Here is a 23850-nt window from a genome sequence, read left to right on the forward strand (position 1 = left end):
GCAGGGCCCAGGGGCCAGGGATCCCAGCATGCAAACTGGGAAGGGCTTGGACCAGCCCTTGGGCTCAGGAGAGACTGTCAGTGCTGAGGTTTTCAAACTTTAGACTCTCAGCAGGAGAACCTTTTCCTTGCACACAATGGACTCGGAGCACACAGGTCAAGCCTGAAGGAAGTGGGGTGGGTCTAGAGCCTTGGAAGCCAGAACTTTCTCTAAAGAACACCCTGGATTCAGGCTGGGGGACACACACCCGGAGGATCACTGCTTTAGGAGGAGGCTGGGACACAGGCTGCCTGGGATGCCTGGGCCTGAGATGACTGCTCAGGGTCCTTCCTGGGAACCGGGCCTTCCCCCCGTTGCTGTCCTTTGGCATTTAGTAATGCCTTTGTGCAAACTGCGGCCTGCCTCTTCTGCCCTTCAGAAGGGAGGGACCTTGCTGAACTCCAAGGGGCCAAGGGGAGTGCTGGACATCAGCATGAGAGCTCCAGATGGGCCTGAGCTGGTGTTTGGTCCTGCCACCCACCCTGCCTGGAGAGCCTGGGTCCAGGGACCAGACCTCTGAGGTTCTAGCTTGTTTTTGTGAAGGAAGCAACTTTTCACACTGGTAACTTTGTGGACTATCTTGGTTCTAAGCAGACTGCACACTCCAAACTGGGCCCCAGTTTACGGAACATATAATGGTGAAAAAGAGGGGCCCCTGCCCTGCAAAACTGAGATGCTCCTCTCTAGGAAGGACATGTTGTGTGTGATTTCCTTCCTCCTCATTAGCCTGTGGGGTCTGGTTCCGGCAAACAGAAGCCTCCTCAACAGGGCTGCCAGATGTGGCACGTGCATGAGCCATTGGCAGTGCCCTGGAAAGGGCACCTGGAAAGGGTGTGAAGGCTGGGTGTGGGCCGGGGGCCGGCACGTACTAGTGGGTCCTGCCCTGGAAGCTCCTGCAAGGTGGGTGCAGGGAGGGCATCTTCAGTCTCACTTGCCCAACCCCCAACGTGGAGAAAACCCAAGACTAAATGAATAGAAAGCCTCGAATAATGGAAAGAGTGATACAAAGACTGCTGCCCTGGGAAATTGAAAAGTAAAAACCCACTGGGCTAACCAGAGTAAAAATAAAATAAAAAACATAATAATATAAAAGAAGATCAAATAAAATAAACACAAGCTGAGAAACAGTAAAAATGAGATGAAAGAGGTTGGCAAGAAGGGGTAAGGAAGACAAAGTAGAGATGGAAAATGAACATACAACAGAAGACCAAATGCCGAGACTGAAGGAAAGGATGAAGTAACCAATAAATGTTTTTTCTTTCTTTCTTTCTTTTTTTTTTTTTTAAGAAAAACCCAGTGGGTTAATAGAGGAAAGTAGCAGTGGGATTTTTTCAGCTCAGATTCTGGCCAACTGTGGGTTCCTTGGAGCCCACGGGCAGGGAGGGCCCAGCCCAGAATTGAAGCTTCAGGGCATTAAGCCTGGCTCCTTCTAAGATGCTGGTTGACCTCTCCCTGGTGGCGGTGGGGGATCGACCCTGGGACTTGGGTTGCCCTCTTCCTTGTGTTCTCAGGAGAGCTGGTCTTCTGTGCCATGGCCTGCAGAGAATCCTCCAGGTTGGGCTTTGGTGTGTCTTGCCAGTAGCAACCTTCATGCAGGTGTGGGCTGAATTATCTTAGAAATCCCAGGTGGGCCCTATGCTGGCGAGGGAGGAATGCAATCTTTCATGGTACAGTATCTTGTTTAATCTGGGGGCTTGCTTAAAGGTACATGATTGGAGAGGGGGCATCTCTTCAGGGGCTGGGTAGTGGTAGTTCTACATGGAGTAGACAGCTCCCCACGGAATGTGCTCAGGCAACAGGCTCCTGTGAGGGTCAGGATTCCAGCTGGTGCTCCTCAGTCCAGTTATTGACTGGGGTGAGAAATAAGATGACAGAGAAAGGAGAGGTCTGCTTTATGGAATGAAGAAGCTTTAAGTGACGACGATCGTGACTTCCTAGTGGACCACCATATTCTCTTTGTCTTGACACTTCACCTGCAGGTTTGGTGGCAAACTACTGGCTTCCAGTAGTATTCTAGTTGAGAGTGCTGATGGGCCCAGTTTATCTCTTTGCACCCTCCTTTCCCAAGTGGAAAATGGGAATATCGTCTCCTAGTAAAATGTAGGGTGCTGAGTGCAGTGCCTGCAAATGGTAAATGCTAAATAAATACGGTTATAATTAGTATAACCGAAGATCTCTTTAGAAAAAGCAATCACCTGTGCTGGCTGAACTCTGTGCAAATGAAGGATTTATTGACCCAGTTTTAATTTCTGTGAATACATCTTTGTGTAGTAAGGAGCAAACCAAGAGGACTGAGTCCTGGGTGCAGCAACTCACCTGGTGCCTTGGGTACGTTACTCCTTTCTCTGAGCCTCGGTTTTCCCCTCTGTAACATGGGTTTGTATCATATGACCCAGAGATTGCTAATCTCTCTTCTCCAGCCAGGTTATTGGCGTCAGGGTGAACTTGTTCATCAGGTAGAGTCGCTTGCCCGGGAGCCTGGACTGGGGGAGGCAGCTTTTACAGCCCCAGAGGTTATCAGGGTGGAAAGGGACTGGGCTGGCGAGGATCAATAAGTAATTAAGGTTTTGATGAATCTGATAAAGCCCCAATAAGCCAATGTCCTTGGAAGCTGGTAATCCCAACTTCAGGTGGCAGAGAGGATTAAAATAGTCTTGCCTAGAGGTAAACAGGCCTAGGGCCCCAGTGATCTCTGGGTTTGCCTCCCAGCTCTAGTAGAAATGGGACCTGTGCAGAGTATCCTTCCTGGCCAGTCAAGGTATATCTAGGCCATTCCAGTCTGGTAGGGAAAACTGGCTTGGCTTGGAAGTATAAGAGGGTGAGCATTAAGAGATGAGCATCTTGGGATGGTGAAGGACCCCGCACTGTCGGACGTGGAGGGGAAGGTGGTGCCCAGGAGAGGAGCTTCCAGGGGAATGCCAACCTGTGTCATAGCCCTCAGGTCCCAAACGAGAGGGACCTCATCATCCAGATTAGAAACTGATAGAACTCTCCCCCAAACTATGTGTGTTTCTAGGTTGACTTCTTAATATTTGGAAGGGGGGCTTGAGACTGGTCTCACTGTAATAATGCTGCCACCACCTAGCATAATAAATATCAAGAAAAACTTCTAACTGGGTTAGAAGTATCACACGTCTACTTTACTAACATACTACAGGGGTCCCAACAAGTGTGTTTGGGGATCCCTGACCCTGTGGCCCTTGACCTCAGATTTGAGCCCCTACAGGGTGAACATACCACCATCCTTCCCAGGAGGAGACAGTCTCCATAGGAACCAAATTGCTACATAATAAAACCCATTCTTTATTCCCTTCTTTCTACAACTTTTCAGCCAGTGCATGGTAGAATTTCCAGGGAGTGAGAATGGAGGCATGGGGGGTTTGTAGAGCCCGGGAGGGGTGTGTTTTACAATTCAAGGCCCCTAAGATGGATTTCTTGAGGAAGTGCCTTTGTGTGGGCACCACACCCAGCTGGACAGCCCAGCCTCCTTCAGGCATGGTCATTCCTCTCCTCTTGCCTATGGACCCTTCGTCCTGGAAGTCACCTTGCCAGCCCATATGGTTCCCTGCTGTTTCTCCAACCCAGCTTCTCCTCTCCCCTAGGTTCCCCCTGCGGCCCCACCAGCCACTGCAAGGGCTGCCTCACTGTTCTCCAAGCCTGCACTGTCCCCCTCTGCACAGCCTCCTCCCACACCTTTCCAAACTAAAATTTGCCAGTGACTTCTGTGGCAGGCAGCTTGGGACACACACATACGCGCGCGCGCGCGCACACACACACACACACACACACACACACACACACACATACACACACAGACACACTCACACTAAATTCTTTTTCTTCGTATCTTGGCTAGCTAACCAGCATTCAATGCCTGGAAGCCTCCCTTCCTTCTCCCTTGGTAACCTCCACTCAGCCTTTAGAACTGTCACCTCCTCCACGAAACTATCCCCTGGCTCTTCCTCCCAGGCTGGGTCACAGCCCAGAACGCGCCTGTGCGTTTATTCAGGGTGCTTGCCACATCTTTTAATGATCTGTTTAGGTGTCTGCCTCTCCTCTGAGCGGGGAGTTCCAGGTAAGGTCTGTTGCTGAGTCTCTCTGAATCCCTCACGCCTTGCGCACGGCCCTGATCAAGGCAGGGGCCTTGGGGCGCAGGCCAACGACAGGGCCAAGGGGCGCTCCCGGGCTCGCGGAAGTGGCCCCTTGCACTAGGCTCTGCCAGGCGCGCCCGGACCGAGCTTCCGCGGAATCCCGGTCCGGGAAGGCTCAGCTGTCTTCCTGAAATCTTCGGTGTGCCACGTGGAGCCCAGTCTGGAACTTGTTGTGGGGGGCGGGGGCAGGGTGGCTAGGCGTCAGGCCTGCCACTTCCACCCAGGCTGGAGCCCAAACAGCTTAACGATACATCTGGTGGTGGCTGGCCGGAGGCATTCCCGGAGCGGTGGAGAGAGCCCCGTTCTGCGCTGGCCGCGAGGAGCCGGCTCTTCGCCCTGGGCTCGCGCGAAAAGACTCCGTGCAGAGTCGGAGTCTGAGCACGCCGGCCGCTTAGAAAGCTCCTCACGTCCAGGCGCCGCGGTCACGGATGCGCCGGTTTCCGGCCATGAATTGGGCTTCAGAGTGCGAGCCGCCTGCCCGACTCCCGGCTGAGCCCGGGGCCGCGGGGTGGGGGATGGGCGCCCGCCAATGTCGGTGGGGCCAGCTAGGGTTGGAGCCCGCGGCCGCGGCTCTGCTCCGCGACGTTTGGCCGCGGCGGGTCCCTTTTGGCTCCCCTTGCGTCTCGGTGCCTGGCTCAGTGCCCTGCCCGGTCTCTCTCACGGCTACCCCTGGCCCGGCTCCTAGAGGGGCTCTCTGCCCAGGGCGGGGGTCATGGCCCAAGACGCAAGGCGGCTGAGGTCGGCGGGGGCCAGGGGGCTCCGGGAACCCTCGAGGGCAGTCGGAGGCCGACCCTTCTCCATCCTCTGGTCCCTGGCGAACGGGGGGCACGAGGCCCAGGGCCGCCAAGTCTCTGCGCGCCGCAGCCCCGGCCGGTCCCCATCGCTCTGCGGGCCTCCGAGCGTCCCTCGGGCTGGAAGCGCTGAGCACCCGGCGCCCCCTCCGAGCCGCGAGCGGGAGAGCGCCGCGCTGCGAGGCAGAGGCTCCGCAGTCACGTGGTCTAGAGGAGGGCGGAGGGGAGGGAGGCGGGCAGGGAGGGGAGGGGAGCGGAGTCGAGGGGGAGGAGGAGGGGAGGGGGCGTCCTCCGCAGTTCGGCTCCTCACCGGGGCTCAGACACACAGCGAGCCCGGAGCCGCCGCGCCGACCCGGCTGCCGCCGCCACCGCCGCCACCGCCTCCGCCGCCTCCGAAGCCTCCAGAGCCGCGGGGAGCGCCGCTGCCGCCGCCGCCGCCGCGGGCCGCCCCCGCCGCGCCGGCCTGGGCTCGGGCCGCCAGCGTCGCCGCAGCCACCAGCGGAGCGGGAGCCCGACCGCGCTGGGCTGGGCTGGACTGGGGCGGGCGCAGGGCTCAGGGGCGGGCGCGCGGGGAAAGACGCACGGGCGGGCTTCGCTCTCCCGGGGAGCGGCCCGGGACTGCACCCGGACCGGCGCCTCCCCGCTCCGCGCTGCCCTCGGCCTCGCCCCGGGCCCGGGCGGATGAGCCGCGCGCCCGGGGGACATGGAAGCGCTGACGCTGTGGCTTCTCCCCTGGATATGCCAGTGCGTGTCGGTGCGGGCCGACTCCATCATCCACATCGGTGAGCGCGGCGGGCGCGGGGCCGAGGTTGGGCGGGGGCCCCAGCGGCGCGGGGGGTGCGTGGCGTCCAAACTTGGCTGTTCCCTGGGCCGAGGGGCTCGGCGGGCGGTGCTCCCCCGAAGGGCCGCTCCGCGCCGCCCCGCGGAGATGTGCACGGGCCGCGCCGCGCTCCCGCGGGCTCCCGTTGCTCCCCGGGGCTCCCGCGGCCCCTGCCGACACTTAGGGCCGCGGCTGCGGGAAATCCGGGGCTAGGCGCAAGTCCAGACCCGCGCCCCTGGCGGGGCCGTCGGCGGGGTAGGGCCAGCCCTTAGGCGCAGCTCAGAGCAGCGGGCGCCGAAGGCGGCAGGGCCCGGGGTCTCGCCAAGTTGGCAGGGCAGGATTCAAGAGGCCCAACCGGAACCGTGCGTGAATGTGGGTGGGTGGGTGTTGTCAGCGTGTGTCTCTGTGTGCGCTTGTGGCTCCGTGTTGGTGTCACTGCGAGAGGGCGTTGGGGTGTATGGGGCCATCAGAGCCTGTGTTGGTGCGTGCATGACTGTCAGCCTGTTAGAGTGGACACAGTGTCTGCCTGTTTCTCTGGTGTGTGTCTGTGTACCTCTCTGTATATGTGTGTGTGTATGTGTGTGTATGTGTGTGTGTGTGTGTGTGTGTGTGTGTGTGTGTGTGTATCTGGCTGTGGCGACAGCAGCCCAATCCTGGACCGTCCCAGAGTTTCCTACGGCCCAGGTCTTGGGGGCCGGCACATGGTCTGGGTGGTGGGAATCAGGGAAGAAGCCTGGGCTGTGGTGTGGTGTGTGGGGGGAGTGTGTGCGCGCGCGCTGAGCGGGAAGAGACCGATGGAGGGAGAGAACCGGCAGAGGAGAGAAGACGAGATAGAGGAGAGGAGGAGGGGGCTTGTCGCTGATGGGGAGTGTGTGGGAGTTGGTAGCAGCAGGGGAGAAATCCCAGGAAGTTGGTACGGGCTGGGGGACTGACAGCGGTTGCTTTTGGGGAGCCCGTCTGCAGTTGCTTTTCCGGAAGTTGGGAAAGACCAGCGAGCCCAGAGAGTCTGGGGGGTTGGGAGGTGTGAGAAGGCAGGGATGATGGGACAGGCGAGGCCGGGGTGTGATGGGTGGTCAGGGACTAGGCCTGGGCTTGGTGCGCTGCAATCCCCCTGCAGGAGTCAGGGGCCGGGGCCAAACCTGCTTCCCAATGGTGGTGGAGGTTGCGGGGGGGGGGGGGGCGCGCTTGGGTCTCGAGGTCAGCATTGCGGCTCTGGGTGTAGCATGGAATGGGACCTTCCTCCTCCTGCCCAGCCCCCAACTCGGGGAATCACTGGGCCCAGCCCTGGGACTGTGGTGACCCTCAGGGCCTGGTGAGGGGGAGGACTCCGGAGTTGTCCAGGCTACAGGGCCAGGTTCGGTGAGTCCCACCGATCCCGGTTTCAAGTGCTGAGAGTCGGCCACGGCGGTGCTAAGAGCGCAAAGGGCCAGCCGGAGGCCGCCCCAGAGGAGCTGTTCATGGTTCTAGAAAGCCCTTTCAAGAGCGGCTCCTTCTGGGCTCCTCAGCCCTGCTGGGTTAGAAGGCAAAGGGTCTAGGGACATCCTCCTACCCACCCACCCCTAACGTACACGGCAGGAGAAAAAGTGGGGAGGGATGGAAAGCAGGAGGCAGAGCCCAGGGAGCCAGGCTGTGACTGAGCTGCCTGCTTGCCTGTCATCGGTTATCAAAGGCCCCTGCGTAAAGAAGCCCCCTGGCGTAGGAGAGCCACTGTGGACCTGCTCGCTTAGCTCTTTGCAGGGGGTGGTGCGCAGGGCAGAAGGAAGTCATTGTTCCATTTTGGGATTGGGGCTGGGGACACTTGCCTGCAGGGGAACTTTGTGGCTCCTGGGATAGGACTCACGGGGCCATGTCAGGGCATTTAGGTGCTGCCTGAGGTCACAGCAGCTTGGCTCAGTCCATTATGTGGGGCATGGTTGATACATGAGGTGGTTTGGTTGTGAGACACTTGTGTGACCTGGTGGCAGCATATGCCATGTGCATGTGTAACTCATGTCGACTGTGTTGGAATATTTGGGGGGTGTGTTTCTGTGTTGGGGGACTGAAGAGAGCCTTAAACTATCCTATCAGGCTGAAACCGCAGCCCAGAAGTCCTGCCACCTGGCAACCTGCAGTCCTGCCAGCACCATGACCAGAGGGCCAAGGCTGGGGTAGGGGTGGGGTGGGGAAGCGGCCCCCTCTAGGCCTATAGCCTTGACCCCTCCTCTCCTCCAGGTGCCATCTTCGAGGAGAACGCGGCCAAGGACGACAGGGTGTTCCAGCTGGCCGTATCCGACCTGAGCCTCAACGATGACATCCTGCAGAGCGAGAAGATCACCTACTCCATCAAGGTCATCGAGGCCAACAATCCTTTCCAGGCCGTGCAGGAAGGTGAGTGGCTGGCCGCCATGCCCAGGGCTAACAGGGCGGGGGGGCCTGCCAGCAGCGCTGGAGCCCTGCAGGGTCGCGAAGGGCTGGGCCACGCAGGGTTCCCTGTGTGCCTGGGCAGTCACGGGGCCGCGCACGGTGCGCGCTCCCTCCCCGGCCCACCAAAGCAGTGGTGCGGGAGTGCCTTGCGCTGCGGGGCTGGAGCAGAGAGCTTGTGAGCGGGGAGCTGGGCTCCTCACGGGGCGTGTCTCGGGCTGGTGCGGCTCCTTTCCAGCTGGGTGGGCGCGTCTGTGAGCCGCGCAGGCGTGTGTGGCTTAGGGCTGTCTGTGTTGTTTGAGTGTGGGTGGGTGTGTCTTCGAGCAGGGTACCTGTGTTGGTGCACCTCCCCTGACCTGGATGGGCCAGTGTCTTCTTCGCTATCAACCGAGGAGCGAGGAGCGTGTGGCGCCCAAGCCCGTGAACGCGCGGCATCTCTCGCCTCGAGGCCGCTCTGTGCCTCGGCTGGCTGGCGTTTCTCGGCCGGCGGCGCTCCTCCTCCGGGTTTGGAGGAGCCGTTCTCCCTCGCGGTCCCCGCCGTGGGCGGAGGCGTCCCCGCCCGGGCCGAAGGTGGGCGCTGTTTGACCAGAAAAGCAGCGGAGTTGGGCCAGGCCAGACTGCGGGGAAATCCTAGCCCGTGCCTGGGCCGCTGTGGTCCGCAAACTCGGGCCCGCAGGCAGAGGCAACAAGTGCGAGGCTAAGCGCAGAAGCCCCCTCTGCTCTTCCCTACTCTCTCATTCGCTCACCTCCCACTTGGCTTGAGCCTGGGCTCTGGGCCTCGGGTATCTCTCCCACGATGCCTGCTTCCTCATCAGAGACTAAGGCTTTCACTGCCCCTGATATCTGCCTGGCCCAGGGCCCCTTTCCTCTCCTCTGCCCCCATATCCATGGTTTCTCCTAGTTCCGTATATCCAAGGCTTTGACTCTGAGGCCCTCGCCCAGGAGTATTGAGGACAGAGGCCACGGCTGGTAGCCGGGATTCCTCCCAGGAGGAACGGACAGGACAGTGGGTCAGTGTAGGGAGGAGGTGGGCTGGCTGAGGGCTCCAGGCAAGTTACCCTCGCCCCGCCCCTGGGCCCAGAGCCCTCCTCCGGCTCTAGGTTATATGTTGGCTGCTGGTTTTCTTGTATCTCCAAGGATAGGGTGACTCAGTGAAGGCTCTGGTCTGGGTGCAGAAGGTCAGAACTGGTGCTGGGGAGAACTTGGTGCTGGAAGGAGGTTTTGGGGAGTCTGCTATTCTTGCAGAGGAGGGAGAAGGCCCAGCTCTGGGGCCTGAAAGTCCAAGGATGTCTTGAGGTAGTTGTGAAAACCTGGAGGTCTGGATGTGTTTTGGGGGTGGTGGTGAGTGGGGTGAGGCTGGTGTTGTCTGTCAGGGGAGCTGCCACTCCCAGCCCTGGCAGAGGTCTGACATTCATTGAGGTACGAGGGAAGGAATCCCTGTCCTTCTTTGCTGTCTGATCATGTCCTACCTGCAGTCCCTGCCCCCGCATGCCCTGCCCTTGGACTTTTTTTTCAGCGTGCCCTCATCACAACTGTTGCATGTGCTTGGGGTGGGCTCTAGCCAGGGGAGGGTGGGACCTCCTTAGGCAGGAGTGACCCTACCTGGGGTGGGGATCTGTGGTGACACAGGCTTTTCCAGTTACATGCCACAGTTTTCACAATGCCTCATGCTCCCTTGACACTGTCCCCATACACTCGTCTCTGTGGACATTTATTCTTTGTGCTTGGGAGCTGAGGACGCAGCTGGGGAGCACCTGTTTCCTGCCCCAGGGAGCTCACAGTGTGGCAGGGATGCCGCCTGTGTTTGCCATGGCAGTTTGGCGCTTCCACCTTCTCTGTTGACATACCTTGTTTCCATTGACTTCCCCTCGGCTGTGTTGACTATTCCATGCTCATTCATTTTGCTCCAAATGATGCCCATTGCCCCCCCCCCCGCCCCCCTCCAGCAGCAGGTCCCCAGAGACTGAAGCTAATGCTCTTGCCCAGGGTTACAGTCTCAGGCAGGTAACACACATGGGTGAACTGGGCATCTGGGCCTGAAAGAACCTGGAATGTGGGGTCTGGAGAGGTCATCTCTGTCAAAAGGAGCGGCTGTTCCCTAGCTTCAACTGACTTTACCATTTGGGAATGAAAATCCTAGTGTTATAAATGGGATGATTTTTTTTTTTTTTAAGAGGAGCCCCAAATCTGGACTTTAATGTAAAACCTGATTTCTAACTGTGCTCGACGAATCAAACAATTTGAACAACACAGTACAAGCCAAATAAAACAGAGCTTCGGGCCATTCAGCCTTCAAGGCCTAATGCAACTTTGTTCTGGAGGCACAGGGCTCTACCCAGGGGCCTTTTCTGGGTCTCAGTTTCTCTATTTTTATAACTGGAAGAATGTCTCAGGCTCCAAGCATGGCAGGCTGACACAGTCTTGGAAGCGTGTGAGTGAGTGTGTGCGTACATCCAGAACTAGAGAATTGGAAGCTGATGGCTGACAGTTGTCCAGGTGGAGGAATACTGACCAGGTGGTGTTGGGCTACCCTCTGCCCAGAGGGCGTGTGCGGGCTAAAGTTGGTATGCTTTCAACTGATCAGCCCCGTGGGCAGAAATTCACATTGTTATCCCATGACCTTTTGAAGCCCTGGGATGTTACCAGGGATGGGACTCCTCGAGAGCCTCAGGGAATACAGAGCGGGGCACAGAGGCTCCTCCTCCCTGGCCTGAGGCTTGGCGCAGCAGGCGCTCAGCTGGCTGGGTGTCCTTCCTTCTGCGCTCTGTGGGGTGCTGTCCATCCCGTGGCTTAGCCCTACCTGATAGATATCTCATCTCTCTCGGCCCTGCTTGATAGATATCTCATCTCTCTCCTGGGCTTGGACAGTCCCAGCAGCAGGACATGGGTGGTAGATGCAGCTCGGATGGGAAAGGAAAGGACTTCTTGGCTGGGGCAAAGGCAGACTGGGGTTCAGTCTCCATCATGGACTGGGCGAGCTCCCAGTGACAACCCCCCCACCCCCGAGGTGGAATTGGGATTGAAGTGGTGCTGCCCCATTTTGACTTGAGAGGTAGCACCATGCAGGAATAAGAGCATAGTTCTTGGAGTCCAAGAAACTGGGTTCAAATCTTGCTTGCCTCATGTGCAGTGTGATTTTGGCAGAGGCCTGGCCCTGTTCTGAGCTTCTGTTCACATATCTGTTGAAAGGGAACAATCACAGTACCTGCCTCCTGGAATTATGGTGAGGATTAAATGAGATGAGACATGTATGAATTGTCTGCAGAGGGCCTGCAGTAGGTGTCCAGTAAACATGAATTCCCTCTCCATTTCTTGACCAACTGTGAATCCATCTCAGCTTCTCCTGAGGCTGTTATTTTCAGCTGCACCGTTGGTTAAGCTAGTGAATTCCTTGAGAGCGGACCCTAACTGACCTTTTCATTTTCAGCTTTTTGCTTAACTTTTCCCCTCCTGATTATAAAAGAAATGCTTTGCTACAATGAGCATGAATTAATTTAAAAATGAGAAAAAGGAAAAGGGCAATGCATGCTCATTATATAAAATGTGGAAGGTACAGGAAAGCATCAAGAGACAGAACAAAATCGTTTGGAATTCTACCATTGTTCTTTCCTTCTAGTCTTTTTTCGTGCACTGAATTTCATAAGTGCTGAGAGTTCCTATTCTGTTCAGTTGTGTATATATATATATATATATATTTTTTTTTTCATTTAACATATCATTGGCTTTTTTTGAAATCACTATGAACTATTTGTAAACATTACTTTTAATGGCTGCATATATTTTCAATATCCAAAACAACTTATTTTTAAAAATGCAAACATTTATGTTGGGATATGCTTAAGTATTTAATGAAGAAAACAGGAAACCCTACTTTGGCTTGTTGGTCCTAAGATTTATACCTGCAGTTTTTTCAGGCTGATTTTGTATCCATACAAGCTTCTTACAAGTTACCTTTTGAGGTAGTTGGTCAGTTTACGTAAAAGATTGGATCACTTTTTAATAAAGTATGCATTTGGTGAGGATTTAGCAAATGATAACACAGAAATGGTATTTAAATCTCTAAAAGGCTGTATCTTAGATTTAGTTGGTAAAGTCCATATTAACAATAAGTGTGAAAATTTGTCTTCTAGATACTAGATGAGATACTAATTTGTTAAATAAAAAATTTTCATATTGCTTTAGAGTGCCTGCTCAAGGAGAGGATTATATAAATGCATAAACGCATAAAGGAACTGCCTGAACATGAGTCTCTTCCGTTCACAGTATTATCTTTTACTGTAAGTGAAAGACTTGAGTTATTGGTTATGCTGTAGATATATCTGTCACAGAGTGGAAAGATAACAATTTAGGGAAGAGGAAGAAAAAAGGAATATATGTGATGCATTATTCCTTTTATTTACAATAAGCACAAAAGTGTTTTAGGAAGACAAGGTAAAAATCACCCAAGTATAGCTTGGTGTTCACAGAATACAGCAATGAAACAATGAAATAAGAGGAAAATAAAGCACAGTGGGCTTGGTGGTGTCCATCTGATGGCCTTGCTCGTATTATACTGGTCACTCCTAGGTGGTCGCCCTGCCCCTTACGCTCTATGACATCTGCTAGACGGTTTCCCTCCCTGAGCTTTGATGCCTCTGGTGTCTTCCTTGATTTCCCTTCAGAATTATAGGTCCCGCTGAGGCTGTATTTTTGCAGCCTCTGCTGGCAGACCCACTGTTCTCCCTGATAACGGTGTTATAGGTCCCTGCCTGGGAGATACTGTCAGCATTTCCCTGGGTGTGATGTTAGAGTCATTAAAGATGCTTGCAGGCCCACACCATCATTCCCATCCACTCAGCTGCATAATTTTTCTCTTGGCGTTGAAACAAATTTTACCACAACTTTGCTGGTTAAAAATGGGAATGTAGGGAATTCCCTGGCGGTCCAGTGGTTAGGACTTGGTACTTTCACTGCTGAGGGCCCGGGTTCAATTCCTGGTTGGGGAGCTAAGATCCCACAAGCCTGTGTGGTGCGGTCAGAACAAACAACAAACTAACAACAGCAACAACAACAAAACGGAAATGTATTATCTTACAGTTCTGCAGGCCAGAAGCCTGACGTGGGTCTCCCTGGGTTAAAATCAAAGTGTTGGCAGTGCTGATTCCTTCTGGAGGCTCTAGGAGAGCATCCATTTTCTTGCCTTTTCAGCTTCCAGAGGCTGCCTGCCTTCCTTAGCTCCTGGCCCCCTTCCTCCATCTTTAAAGCCAGCGATGGTGGGTGGGGTCCTTCTCACAGCAAGTCACTTCTGTCCTCACGCCCACTCCTCTGATTCTTCTGTCTCCCTCCTCCCAGGACCCTTGCGATTACATTGGGCCCACTGGGATAATCCAGGCCTATCTCCCTGTCTTCAAATCAGTTGATTAATTCCATTTGCAACCTTAATTCCATTGCAGCCTTGCTTCTCTTTTGCCATGTAGCCTAGCATATTCACTGTTCCAGGGGTTAGGATGCGCGTGTGTTTGTGGGCCATTTTTCTGCTACTGTGTTGGCACACCTGGCAGGTGCCTGTTGTAGGCAGTGCACATCGTGACCCTTCCCTTTCTTCTGCTCGGTTGGCTGCACTTTTGCTTACTGGGTGGCATCCTCTTGTCACTTGGGGCGTATGGCCATTGTTCCCCTGTCTTTCAGACTCGCTCTGGAGGTGGCACACTGCAAGTCTGCAGGCCTCTACTGACTTCCCTGTGCTCTCCAATGACACACTGACTTCCTTCCTGGGGCCTGCAAACTGCTTGTGCCTAAGGAGGTTCCTAGAGGAATCTGCTTTGTGAATAGCTAGACTGTGAGTCTGTGCCACCGTGCAGGTCCATGACCTCCATTTCTTCCAGGCCAGGTTCTTCAGACGCCCCTCCTCTCCCCGCCCTCCATCCCGCTCACCTAGAGCACAAGGTGAGGGTCCCTACAAAGGTCAGTCTCTTTCTCAGCTGACACACAGGGTCTTCTGCCAGTGATGTTTCAAGCCAGGAGATGGCTGTGGCCACGGCTGCAGGTGCTGATGGCCGCTCACTAAAGCTGGGCTGGGGACAGGGAACCATCTAGTCCCCTCTCTGGATTTCTCACAAGCCTGTGTCTATGTAAAAGTATAACTGCCATCTTCCCTCAGCTGGACTACCGGGCTTCAGAGCTGTCCTTCATTCTAGGGTCACTCTTGTGTGTCCAAACACACACACACTCTCTTCATAGACTGTACTCCTGCCCTCCCCGCATCCTCACACGTAATGGGTTCCAGAGGCTCCCTTTTAGTATCCCTATTGCTGTAGCCTTGCCCCCAGATTGGGAGGTTGGACTTAACTGGCAGTGAACAGATGGGCCTCTCATGCCAGGTGTGTGGGTTGGAGGCCGTGGGTCTAGTGAGACACTTTTCCTCATGCTGCCTCCAAGCTTCTGCTGTTCCCATTCCTGGTGACGTGGGAACTTTAACAACCTTCCTGTCTAGAGTAGCACGTTGGGGCCATTTGTCCAGGTTTCTCTTGGAGGATAGCTAAGGCTATCCCTTAACACTGAAAGCCACATCTTGTAAGGGCAGACAGACTCTTTCCAAATTCTTGTAGTTGCCAGGTCAAAAATCCCCTTGCCTTGGCCCCTATATCAGCCATCTTCTCTCTTTACTTGGCCTTTTCACTACCCAGAAAATTCTGTCACCTAAAAACTTGGAACATTGAGTCTGTACTGCTTGTTCCCAAACCATTTCTAACCCAGTCTGATAACCTGGATGTGAATCTTTTTAGACTTGGCCACGCAGGGAAGTGCCTGTTTGTTCCTACCCTTTGGTTTTGTTCTGTGGTTCCCTTTGTATCAGTTAGAATAGACTCAGTTATGCCGTCGTAACAAACACTCTCCAAGTCTAGTGGCTTAACATAACACAAACTTATCTCCTGCTCGTGCTACGTGTCAGCTTGGAGCTTGGCTCATCATGGTCACTCAGCTTAAATATTGCTGGTTGCTGTGCCAGAGGGAAAGAGAGGTCTACGGGTCTCCACCTGGATGTGACACATGTCACTTCTACTTATAATTTATTGACCAGAACTAGTCATGTGGTTCCAGCCAGTTGTAAGGGATCCAGGAAGCACAGACATACTGTGTGCCTGGAAAGAGAGAGAGAGAACTGGAAATAGTTGGTGAATGACACCAATATCTACTACTCAGGTCATGTCAAAACAACCCTCCCATTTCCTTGGTGACTCGTTAAAACAACAACAAAAACAAAAGAAACAAAACAAGTAGAATTTTAGGTATTGGATCCTGGTTGGACCAAATCCATGGCTCCCATCAGTTCCCCTTTGCCCACTCATTTACTTGTTCCCCTGCTCCAGAAAGCCCCAGGCAGCCCTTTGGTGTAGGGGGACGTCAGGAAGCCTGGGTCTCCAGCCCCGCCAGACTCTCAGAAGAGAGCCAGTCTGTGTCTACCAGCCTTGTCCTCTGTGAACTAGGGCCTGGATGGGCCCAGCTCTCCCAAGACTTGGGCTCAGTGCTTCCTAAGGAATGAGGTGAAGACTGGCTATTGTGGCACCAGCATCAGTGGCCCCCACAGTTGGACTTAAGCAAGTCTGTGTTTCCTGTGGACTCAGCAGGACTCCCTGTGGCCCTGTTTCTTCTACAGACACCCCCTGCCTCCTCCCAGTGCCCTCCTCGCCCCTACCTTCCCCCACAGCAGCAGCTCTCTCTCTTTTGCTAAGGCATTGGGCTGGAGTGGAGACTCATCTCTGCCATGGGCTGGCCTGTGACAGCTCCCTTCTCTGGAGTCTGGCCTCTCTGACAGGCTTGGAGCCCAGGAAGGCAGCTGGGTATGTGTTCACTATCCCATCAGTTGGGCTCTCCTAAGACCTTCCTTCCAGCCTGTAAACAGCCCGTTTCCTGGTTGATGGCCACAGGTTGGGAGAGAAAGACCCAGGGTTCTCCCTTCCGGGCCTGAAGCACAGGCAGGGTAGCTGGGAGGTGGTTAGATGGCCCTCTTCTGTCTGTTTCTGGCCCCGATCTGGGCAGGGCAGGCTCCCAGTGGGTGAAGCCAGGGGCTGTCAGTTGGGGCCCAGGGCGGTCCTTATCCCAGGCTGCACCTCCTCCTCGAGCCAGACCTGGAGTATGTGGCTCTGGCTAGTCCTGTGTGCCTAGTTTACTTCCCATACATTAGTTCTTCGCCAGACCCACCGGAGGCAGCTAGACACTGTAGCTCCGTCTCTGCCTGCGCTGTGCCTGTTCCCAGCCAGAGCTCAGCCTGGCCCTCGCATGCCTCTGCGTGAGGTTAGACATGGTGCCTACAAGCCCAACTGGGGGCAGAAGGAGTCTTGTTGATCTCACGCACAGACTGGGGTTCCCGTCCCTGCTCTGCTCTCCGACTCTGGGCAGGTTACCTCAGTTTCCTCGACTGGAAGACGGGAATGATGACACAGAGGACACTGTGATGGTCAGTTGAGGAAATGTACTACAGTGCCCAGCCAAGGGCCGAGCACAGACGTTGGGATGGTTGTCATAGTACCAGCCTGAGTGGTCCCAAGGGGCTCTTGGCCTCCTTCCGCTTTCCGACCTGGGCTGGGCGGGCTTTCCCAACCCCTGCCCTATTTAGGGTGGCTTGGAGTTGATCCTGGCCTTGCTGGTGTCCAGGAGAGCAGGTAGGCAGGTTGCTATCGATGACATGGTTTACGTGGAGGCTGCCTGGAGCCACCGCTGTGGGCTGGGGCTCCGGGAACCTGTAGACCGTCGCTGCACGGAATTGCAGTCTCGCTGCAGCCTTGCTGTTCTGAGTGCGCAGAGCGGCCCGAACCCAGCCAGCCTGGCCCCGCCCCTGAGCAGCTGGCCATAGTACCCGTAACTTGCTCCTTTTGGTGGAAAGGGGTCAGGCAGGTACGGGTTCAGATCCCAGCCCTGTGACTGATTAGCTGTGTGGCCTTGAGAGGCCACTCGTCCTCTCCAAGCCTCAGTTTTAATACCTGTGAAGTGGGCTACCTTGGGGTTGTGGTGATGGATCTAGAGAGGTGACTTACACCTGGCAGGAGGGAGGCTGTGGGCATGCAGCAGCCCACTGGGGCGCCCAGCAGAGGCACACCGAGGGTGTGGGTGGTGACACGCAGTACACTAAGTAGGCATTGGTTCTCTGTGTCCTGGCCACCATTTGCTCTGTTCGCCTGTTCACCTGCCAAGGGTACATGACACCCCTTGGTCTCTGGGTCCTGCCTGGGTGCTACCAAACCCCAGGTCAGGGCAGAGACACGGTCCCTGCTGGCTGGACACCATCCCTACCCCCACCCCTTGGCTGGAGCTCTTGGCTTGGCCTGGCCATGTGCCCGCCCTGATGTGGCCTGAGGCCCTGCAGACTCGGCCTGGGCCTGGCCTGGCAGGCTATCTCCGTGCCCTCCCACTCCCACGCAGCCCCTCCTGCTTGGTACAAAGGCAGAGGCTTTGGGTCTTGCCCTGGCTCTGTTCCTGAACCGGGACTGGGGGCTTTCTTCCATCCTTCTGTCTGAGCACCCAGAGACCTGGGAGGGAGGGAGAGGCCACACCCTGGGCCCTGGTCTGGGCTCGGGGCTCCAAGCTCTGAGACCTGAACTGGGCACTGGCTGAGGCCCCTGCTGCTCGCCTCTGTGGTGTCCGTCTCAGGAGGTCGGGGCCGAGCGCTCAGGAGGCCCTGACGTGGCTCGGCCCTTGGGCCCTTGCTGCCGGCCCTGTCATGGCGGCAGGCATCAGATGCTGCTCCTTTTCAGTCCTGGGTGGTTCCCAGGGCACCTGCCCTCACTCGCCTCTCCCTCCCTCCCTCCCTCCCGGGCTCTGGTAGCCCAAACGATCCAGTGGCCTGCCCCCAAGTCCTGTAGGCTGCCAGCCCAAGCCTAGAGCTCTAGGGGAGCATCTCTCCCTGTCACGGGGCCCCAGGCTGGAGCCTCAGCTCAGGGCTGACTCGGGGCTTTGCCTACCTCCTGGATAAAGGCTTCTGAGGGCTGAGGCATGACCCTGCGCGACCCACAGCGCAGAGCTGGGCTGCACAGGGCGCCTGTGGCCAGTGTTCCTCAAGGGACAGGCAGGGGGTGGCCATGCCTCCGGGGGAGGGTGGTGTGTTGGGCAGTGCCGAGGAGGGGGGACTGTCCAGCAGCGGGGGTCGGGTCCTCTGGCATGCCCTGGAATCTGGGCTGAGCACCCCGCCTGTGTGTGTGTGTGTGTGTGTATGTGTGTGTGCGTGTGTGTGTGAATGTCCGTGTGTGCCAGTATATGGGTGTGCAGGTGTGTGCATGGGTGTGAGCGTATGTGCACATACACGTGTGCACATGAGGAGGCTGTTGCAGATGTCCACGCTGCCTGGGCACGTTTGGTAGAAAGAGCCGCAGTTCCAGCTGCCACTGGGAGCCAGCCCAGGAACCTCACCGAGGGAAGGAGTGCAGTGAGCTTGGCAGCTGTGGTCTGCTGTAGGCTCCTGGTGACGGCCTGTTAAAAAGCAGAGGTGGCTGTCAATACCCAGTGTCTGCTGACACCTGTGCCCAGGGCTGTATGAGCATCATCTCTGGACCACCCCAGGGAGCACGGGGATTATATGGCGAGCAGAGCGAAGCAGGGATTGCTTCAGGAACGCGACGGATTGGTAGCTGAGCCAGCATTCCCCTTGTTCCTTGCCTGCCCTCCCACTATGCACATGACCCTCCCTTTATCTCAGTATTTGTCCAGTTCTCTCCACCTCTACCACCATCTCCCCAGCCTCAGCCTGGATCCCTGTGGTCACTTACTCACTGTTACCTGCCTCTGCCCTCCTCCCTTCCAGGCCTCTGTCCGTGTAGCAGCTAGAGCTATCAGAAAAATCAATCCAGGCACCTCCCTCTTCTGCTGCAACCCTTCAGTGGCTCCCTGCAGTACTAAGAATAAAATCCAGACTCCTTGCTAGAGCCTGCAAGCCCTCAAGTGCAACAAGGGCTGAGCTCACTTGCTTCACTGCTGCCACTCCTCTTGACCTCTTTGCTTCAGCCACATTGACTTGCTTCCTGTGTCTCCAACAGTTGAAGCACGCTCCCACCCCAGGGCCTTTGCACATGCTGTTCCCTCCAGCAGGAAGGCTCTTTACATGATAGGCTCCTTCTCAGCCTCAGCTATTCCTCAGATCTCACCTCCTCAGAGAGGCTCCCCTTGGTTCCAAGTAGGGCCCCTCTTATTCTGTATCAAAGCCTTCTTTTCTTCTTTGCATGCTTCCTCACCTGCAATTGTGTTATTAATTTATTTGTGAGGAGCGTCAGGTCTGTGAGGGCAGGGGAGTGTCTGTCTCATCCACAGCTGAGTTCCCAGAGCCAAGCCTGGTGTGCAGCTGGTCATGGGTGCGCAGTAAGAGCCTCTGGATGGATGACAGAACGGATGGACACACGAGACCTCTGCTCTTTGAGGCCCCCTCAAGCTTGTGGTCCTGCCTTCATGCTCAGAGCCACTCGGAGTCCCACGTCATGTGGGGCCTGGAGGCTTGATGCATTTATAGCAGCCCTGTCCTGCCACCTGAGGCCCACTTATGCCAGCGGTTCCCTCCTGGTCAGCTTCTAAACGTGAGGACCTTTCTCCTGGCAAGAAACGCTAGGAGCAAATACCACAGCCTCTCCCTGGCAGTGGCCACTTCCATGGGGGATTCCAAGGCCCAGCACAAAGGGTACAGTCACAGTGGAGGGGTTTCTCATGCTCATGGGCTGGGGCAGGAAATAGTTTTGGAGGACCCGTTTCTGGAAGGCGTTTTGCCGCCTGAGCTGCGCTGGCAGGGGCTCAGGGCCATTGGCCTGTCCATCCGCTCTGAGATGTGCCTGTGCGGGTGGGAGTGGGTGGTGAGGGAAGGGAGGCTGCCCAGGGGAAGTAGACATTCCCCCTGGGCTCCAGGTGCTGGCCCTTGGGGGCTGTGTGGGCTGACTGCTGTCTGGGTGTTGGGCATGAGCCAGGACCTGGGTTTCCATCCTCGTCTCTCACCTGGGAATCCTCTGGTGGGCTCGGGAGCCGCACCCCGATATGTGGCCTCAGTCTCCACATGTATGAAATGGGGATGACGTCGTCCTAGCCAGTGCCTCTTCCAAACTTGGGCAGGGAAAAGGGCTGGGAGAGGGCGGAGCAGCTGCAGGTGCGGGACCGGTGAGCCTGGCAGCTTGAGCTTGGAGGGGAGGGCACTGCCAGCCCTCCCCCAGCACCCCTGCGGGAGCTGGTGAGCAGCACCCATTTACGAGGATGTAGCCGCCACCCCTGACACGTTGGCTTCGCGGGAAGCAGGAGTTAGAACCCTTCCAGTGAGCTGGGGCTGAAGGGGCTTTGAAGGTTGTTAATGATGGAAACCTCATCAGGAGAGGCCTGAGCGTGGCTCAGAGGACCGACTGTGTCAGGCTCCTTAGCTCCTGCCAAGAAAATGGACTTCATGAAAGGGAAGATGGCGCGTCTGTGATGGGTATCGGCACCCACTGATCAGTACTGGCGAGTGCTCCAGGGGAGCTTCTAGACGGCGGACTGCAGCTAGATGGGACTACATGTGCGCTCTGCTCCAACCTTGCCTCTTTAGGAGGCCTTCCCTGACTGCTCTGCTCCCTTAGCCGGGGCGAGGTCTTCTCTTGGCTGCCATGCCATCCTTCATGTCTCCCCTTGTGTCTCAGTGGTTGCCTGTGAGGCCTGTGAGCTCTGCATCTCAGGATTCCCAGCACATGCAGGGCTGGAGCAAGTGTTTGTTGAGTGGCTGTCTGACTGTACTGATGGCATGTACACATGTGGGTCTGCAAACACACACGGGAGTGCATGCCTGTGTGTCCTGGCGCGCTCCCAGACATACCCCTGCAGACGGACTGAGCCCCTCCCTGGGGGAGCCTGTCAGGTGGCCTGCCAGGGGTGTGCCTTGAGGACCCCGCTGGGACCGTGACAAGGTGGCTGCGCCACGGCACTGTGGGGTATGTGGAGAGTTTCTGCCTCTCATGGCCTGGGAGGAAGTTGTTGCCCCCAGGTGTGTTTGTGGGACTGCTAAGTTGGACCATCTGAAAACACCACCGCCTAGCAACCTCACATCAGGGAATCCCGCCGAGTGTCTGAAATCATGCTCTGTATTAGTCAGGTGGGTGTCAGGAATACTCGTACTGGCCTAAGCAAATAGGGATATTAATCAGGCCGTGTAATGGAAAAGACCTGACGTTGCGTAACTTCAGGCATGGCTGGATCCAGGGGCCCAAACGGTGTCCTCAGGACACCGCCTCCTTCTCCACACCCTGTCCCTGCCTTCCTCTGGGCAGGCTTCCTTTCCAGGCAGCCCCATCCACTGAGAGCCCCCAGGCTGTTGTAGGCTGATGTCTAATCAGCCCAGCCCCCTGGTCCTTCCCCACGGGAAGAGGGGGACTGTTGAACAAGAGTCCCACAGGTGTCCCAGGATTGCTGCTCTTTGGCCTGGCGTGGGGACAGGCTCCTCCTGGAATCAGTCCTGGTGCCAGTGGAGTGGGGTGCCCTGATTGGCCAGGCCTGCTGAGGGTGAAGGGGCAGAGCAGACCTGGGTGGGTGGTGTCACCCCGGAAGTAGTAACAGCTGCTCATCGTGGGGCTTCTCTGCCCACAGGACACTGGGGACTGGAACTGGGCTGGAAGCCCTGGGGCCACACCTGGTGACAGGACGTTCCCACACAGTGGGCTCCAGGAGACCTCAGACCTGGCTTACTCAAAAGCTCTGTGGGGCAGGCAGTACTAGGAGGGTAGGAGCCAGGCTCTGAGCTCTGTGATGTGCCTATGGGCGGCGGGGAGCAGACAGGATGGGGGCCAGGCAGGGCCGGAAGGCTTTCTGGGTGAGGGGCACTTGTGCTAGCCCAAAGGCCAGGAGGCTTTGAGTGAGGGAAGCCTGTGTTTCAGGCATGGGGCAGGGTGAGCTGAGCTGTGGGTGGCATTTGGGGCAGTGAGGGAAGGGTGGGAGCCAGCCTGGTGGGGCAGGGACTGGGGGATGGGAAGGGGGCAGGGGACCTGGGGCCTGAGCCCTCTCCCCACTGGGTGTCCTGAGGGTTCCTGTGGGCGTGGCGTGACCTGGACCTTCCTTTGCACCCCCAAGTCCCGAAGGGAGGCAGGGCCTGGTCCCCAGGGTGGAGCTCACTGCCCTGTGGCCTCCTGCAGGTCCTGGGGTGTCTGCAGTCCTGCCCCTTACTGTGCGTGCTGTCAAACTCTATTTGAAGGAGGGGACAGGGCAGTGGGTCTTGGCCTTACACACTTGGCCCCCACTTTATATGTAGACACAACCTATAGCCTTGGCCCCAGACTCAGCCTTTTCCACCCGGGGTGAGGGGGTCTTTCCTATCCCCCCACACACCTGTTTTGGGCAGGGGTCTCTGTCCCCTTCTTCCAGATGGCCCATTTGTGGCCACCCCTGGAGGTCACCCAGGTTCCAAGGGAGGGGAAGGGGTCCTGGGTTGGCAGCCAGAGACCTGGCTTGCCCCAGCAAAGCAGAGGGCCAGCTCTGCTCACCCTTCTGTCCGGTGGGGACACTGTCTCAGGCTCCCGCGGACCCTGGGAGGCTGGGCCGGTCATGGCAGAACTAGGAGTGCCAGGAGGGGCTGCCTTATCCTCCTGGGCAGTATCTGCCCCACCCTGAACTGGCTAATTGAATAGAAAACCTCCCTACGCTGTGCGGCAGAGCCCGGGCCCTACCTCGTCTCATTAAGAAGTCCCCTGACAGTCTCATGAGGTGGCTGGCTGCTCAGAGAGGTTTATCTCTGCCACGTGGTGCTCAGGCCCCCGGGGGCTGGACCCGGGATCAGGCCCCCTCCCAGCTGCCCTCCAAACGGGCTCAGGCAGAGGTGAGGCTGCTCAGCTCTGGGGCCACCAGCGGTCCGTCCTTAATCGGTTATGGTTTGCTGGGCTTAATTACTTTAAAATTATTAACCTCAGCCAGAGAAAGCAGGCGGGGTGGGGGGTCGAGGAAGAAATGTGAGCCACCCAGACTCCTCCCTGCCTCCCAGTAGGTGAGCTAATGGAGGCGCTCATCACCATAGATTTCTTTCCTTTCAGCTCTGGGCGTGCTCCTCCAGTTCAGACCGTGTTCAGAAATGTGCACTTCTGCTCCACTAGGAGGTGTTCCTGGCTGGGCCGTGAACTGTCATTTGGTCCATCCCCCTGTCCCAGGCCCCTTGGTTTTCCCTCCTCAGACACTGAGCTCTGGAGTTCAGTAGAGAGAGGACAAGGAGAGCCAGGCGTCACTCACTCTGAGACTGGGGTCTCCAGAAAGAGCCCTCCCTCACCTTGGCTGACACGGGGACCACTTCCTTCCCAACTCGGGAAAGATGCTGCATACACCTAGCAGCTCTGAGCTGAAGTAGGCTTACGTTCTCCATAAGGAATATTTCTCTGCAAGGAATATTTCATCTCATCAGTAATGTGAAGCAGTGGAGCGGTGGTACGTGCATGTTCTAATTCACAGTTTTACAGTAATTAAAAAAAACTCAAGATATTGGTTTTCTTTGCATTAGTGAGATGGTGGTAGGCAGTAAAGCCCACTGTCTTCTTATAATCAGATTTAAGTTGTTTTAATTATACAGCCCATATTTTCCCAGTAACATACCATCTCTGTGAGTTAATGGGCTTTGAAATCTCCTTTTGTTCCATACACTGTAGATACAGATTTTTTGTAAAACGATTTATTTTATATATGGAAATTCAGAAAATTAGCTATG

General features: G+C 56.3%; 1 protein-coding gene across 3 annotated transcripts in view; it reads left to right on the forward strand.

The window, feature by feature from the left end:
• Window positions 1-5277: 5277 nt before the first annotated feature.
• GRID1 (glutamate ionotropic receptor delta type subunit 1) overlaps window positions 5278-23850 on the forward strand; it is a 666519-nt gene continuing 647946 nt past the window's right edge. For 2 of the 3 annotated variants that reach the window (XM_033841989.2, XM_033841990.2), the window contains exons 1-2: window positions 5280-5763; window positions 8013-8168. In XM_033841989.2, the coding sequence (XP_033697880.1) occupies window positions 5685-5763; window positions 8013-8168 (235 nt within the window). In that variant the 5' untranslated portion in view covers window positions 5280-5684. Of the gene's footprint in view, window positions 5764-8012; window positions 8169-23850 lie in introns of all 3 variants that reach the window. The other variant, XM_073793383.1, reaches the window with a different exon arrangement.

Source organism: Tursiops truncatus, chromosome 16, assembly GCF_011762595.2.
Source record: "Tursiops truncatus isolate mTurTru1 chromosome 16, mTurTru1.mat.Y, whole genome shotgun sequence".
Lineage (NCBI taxonomy): Eukaryota > Metazoa > Chordata > Mammalia > Artiodactyla > Delphinidae > Tursiops > Tursiops truncatus.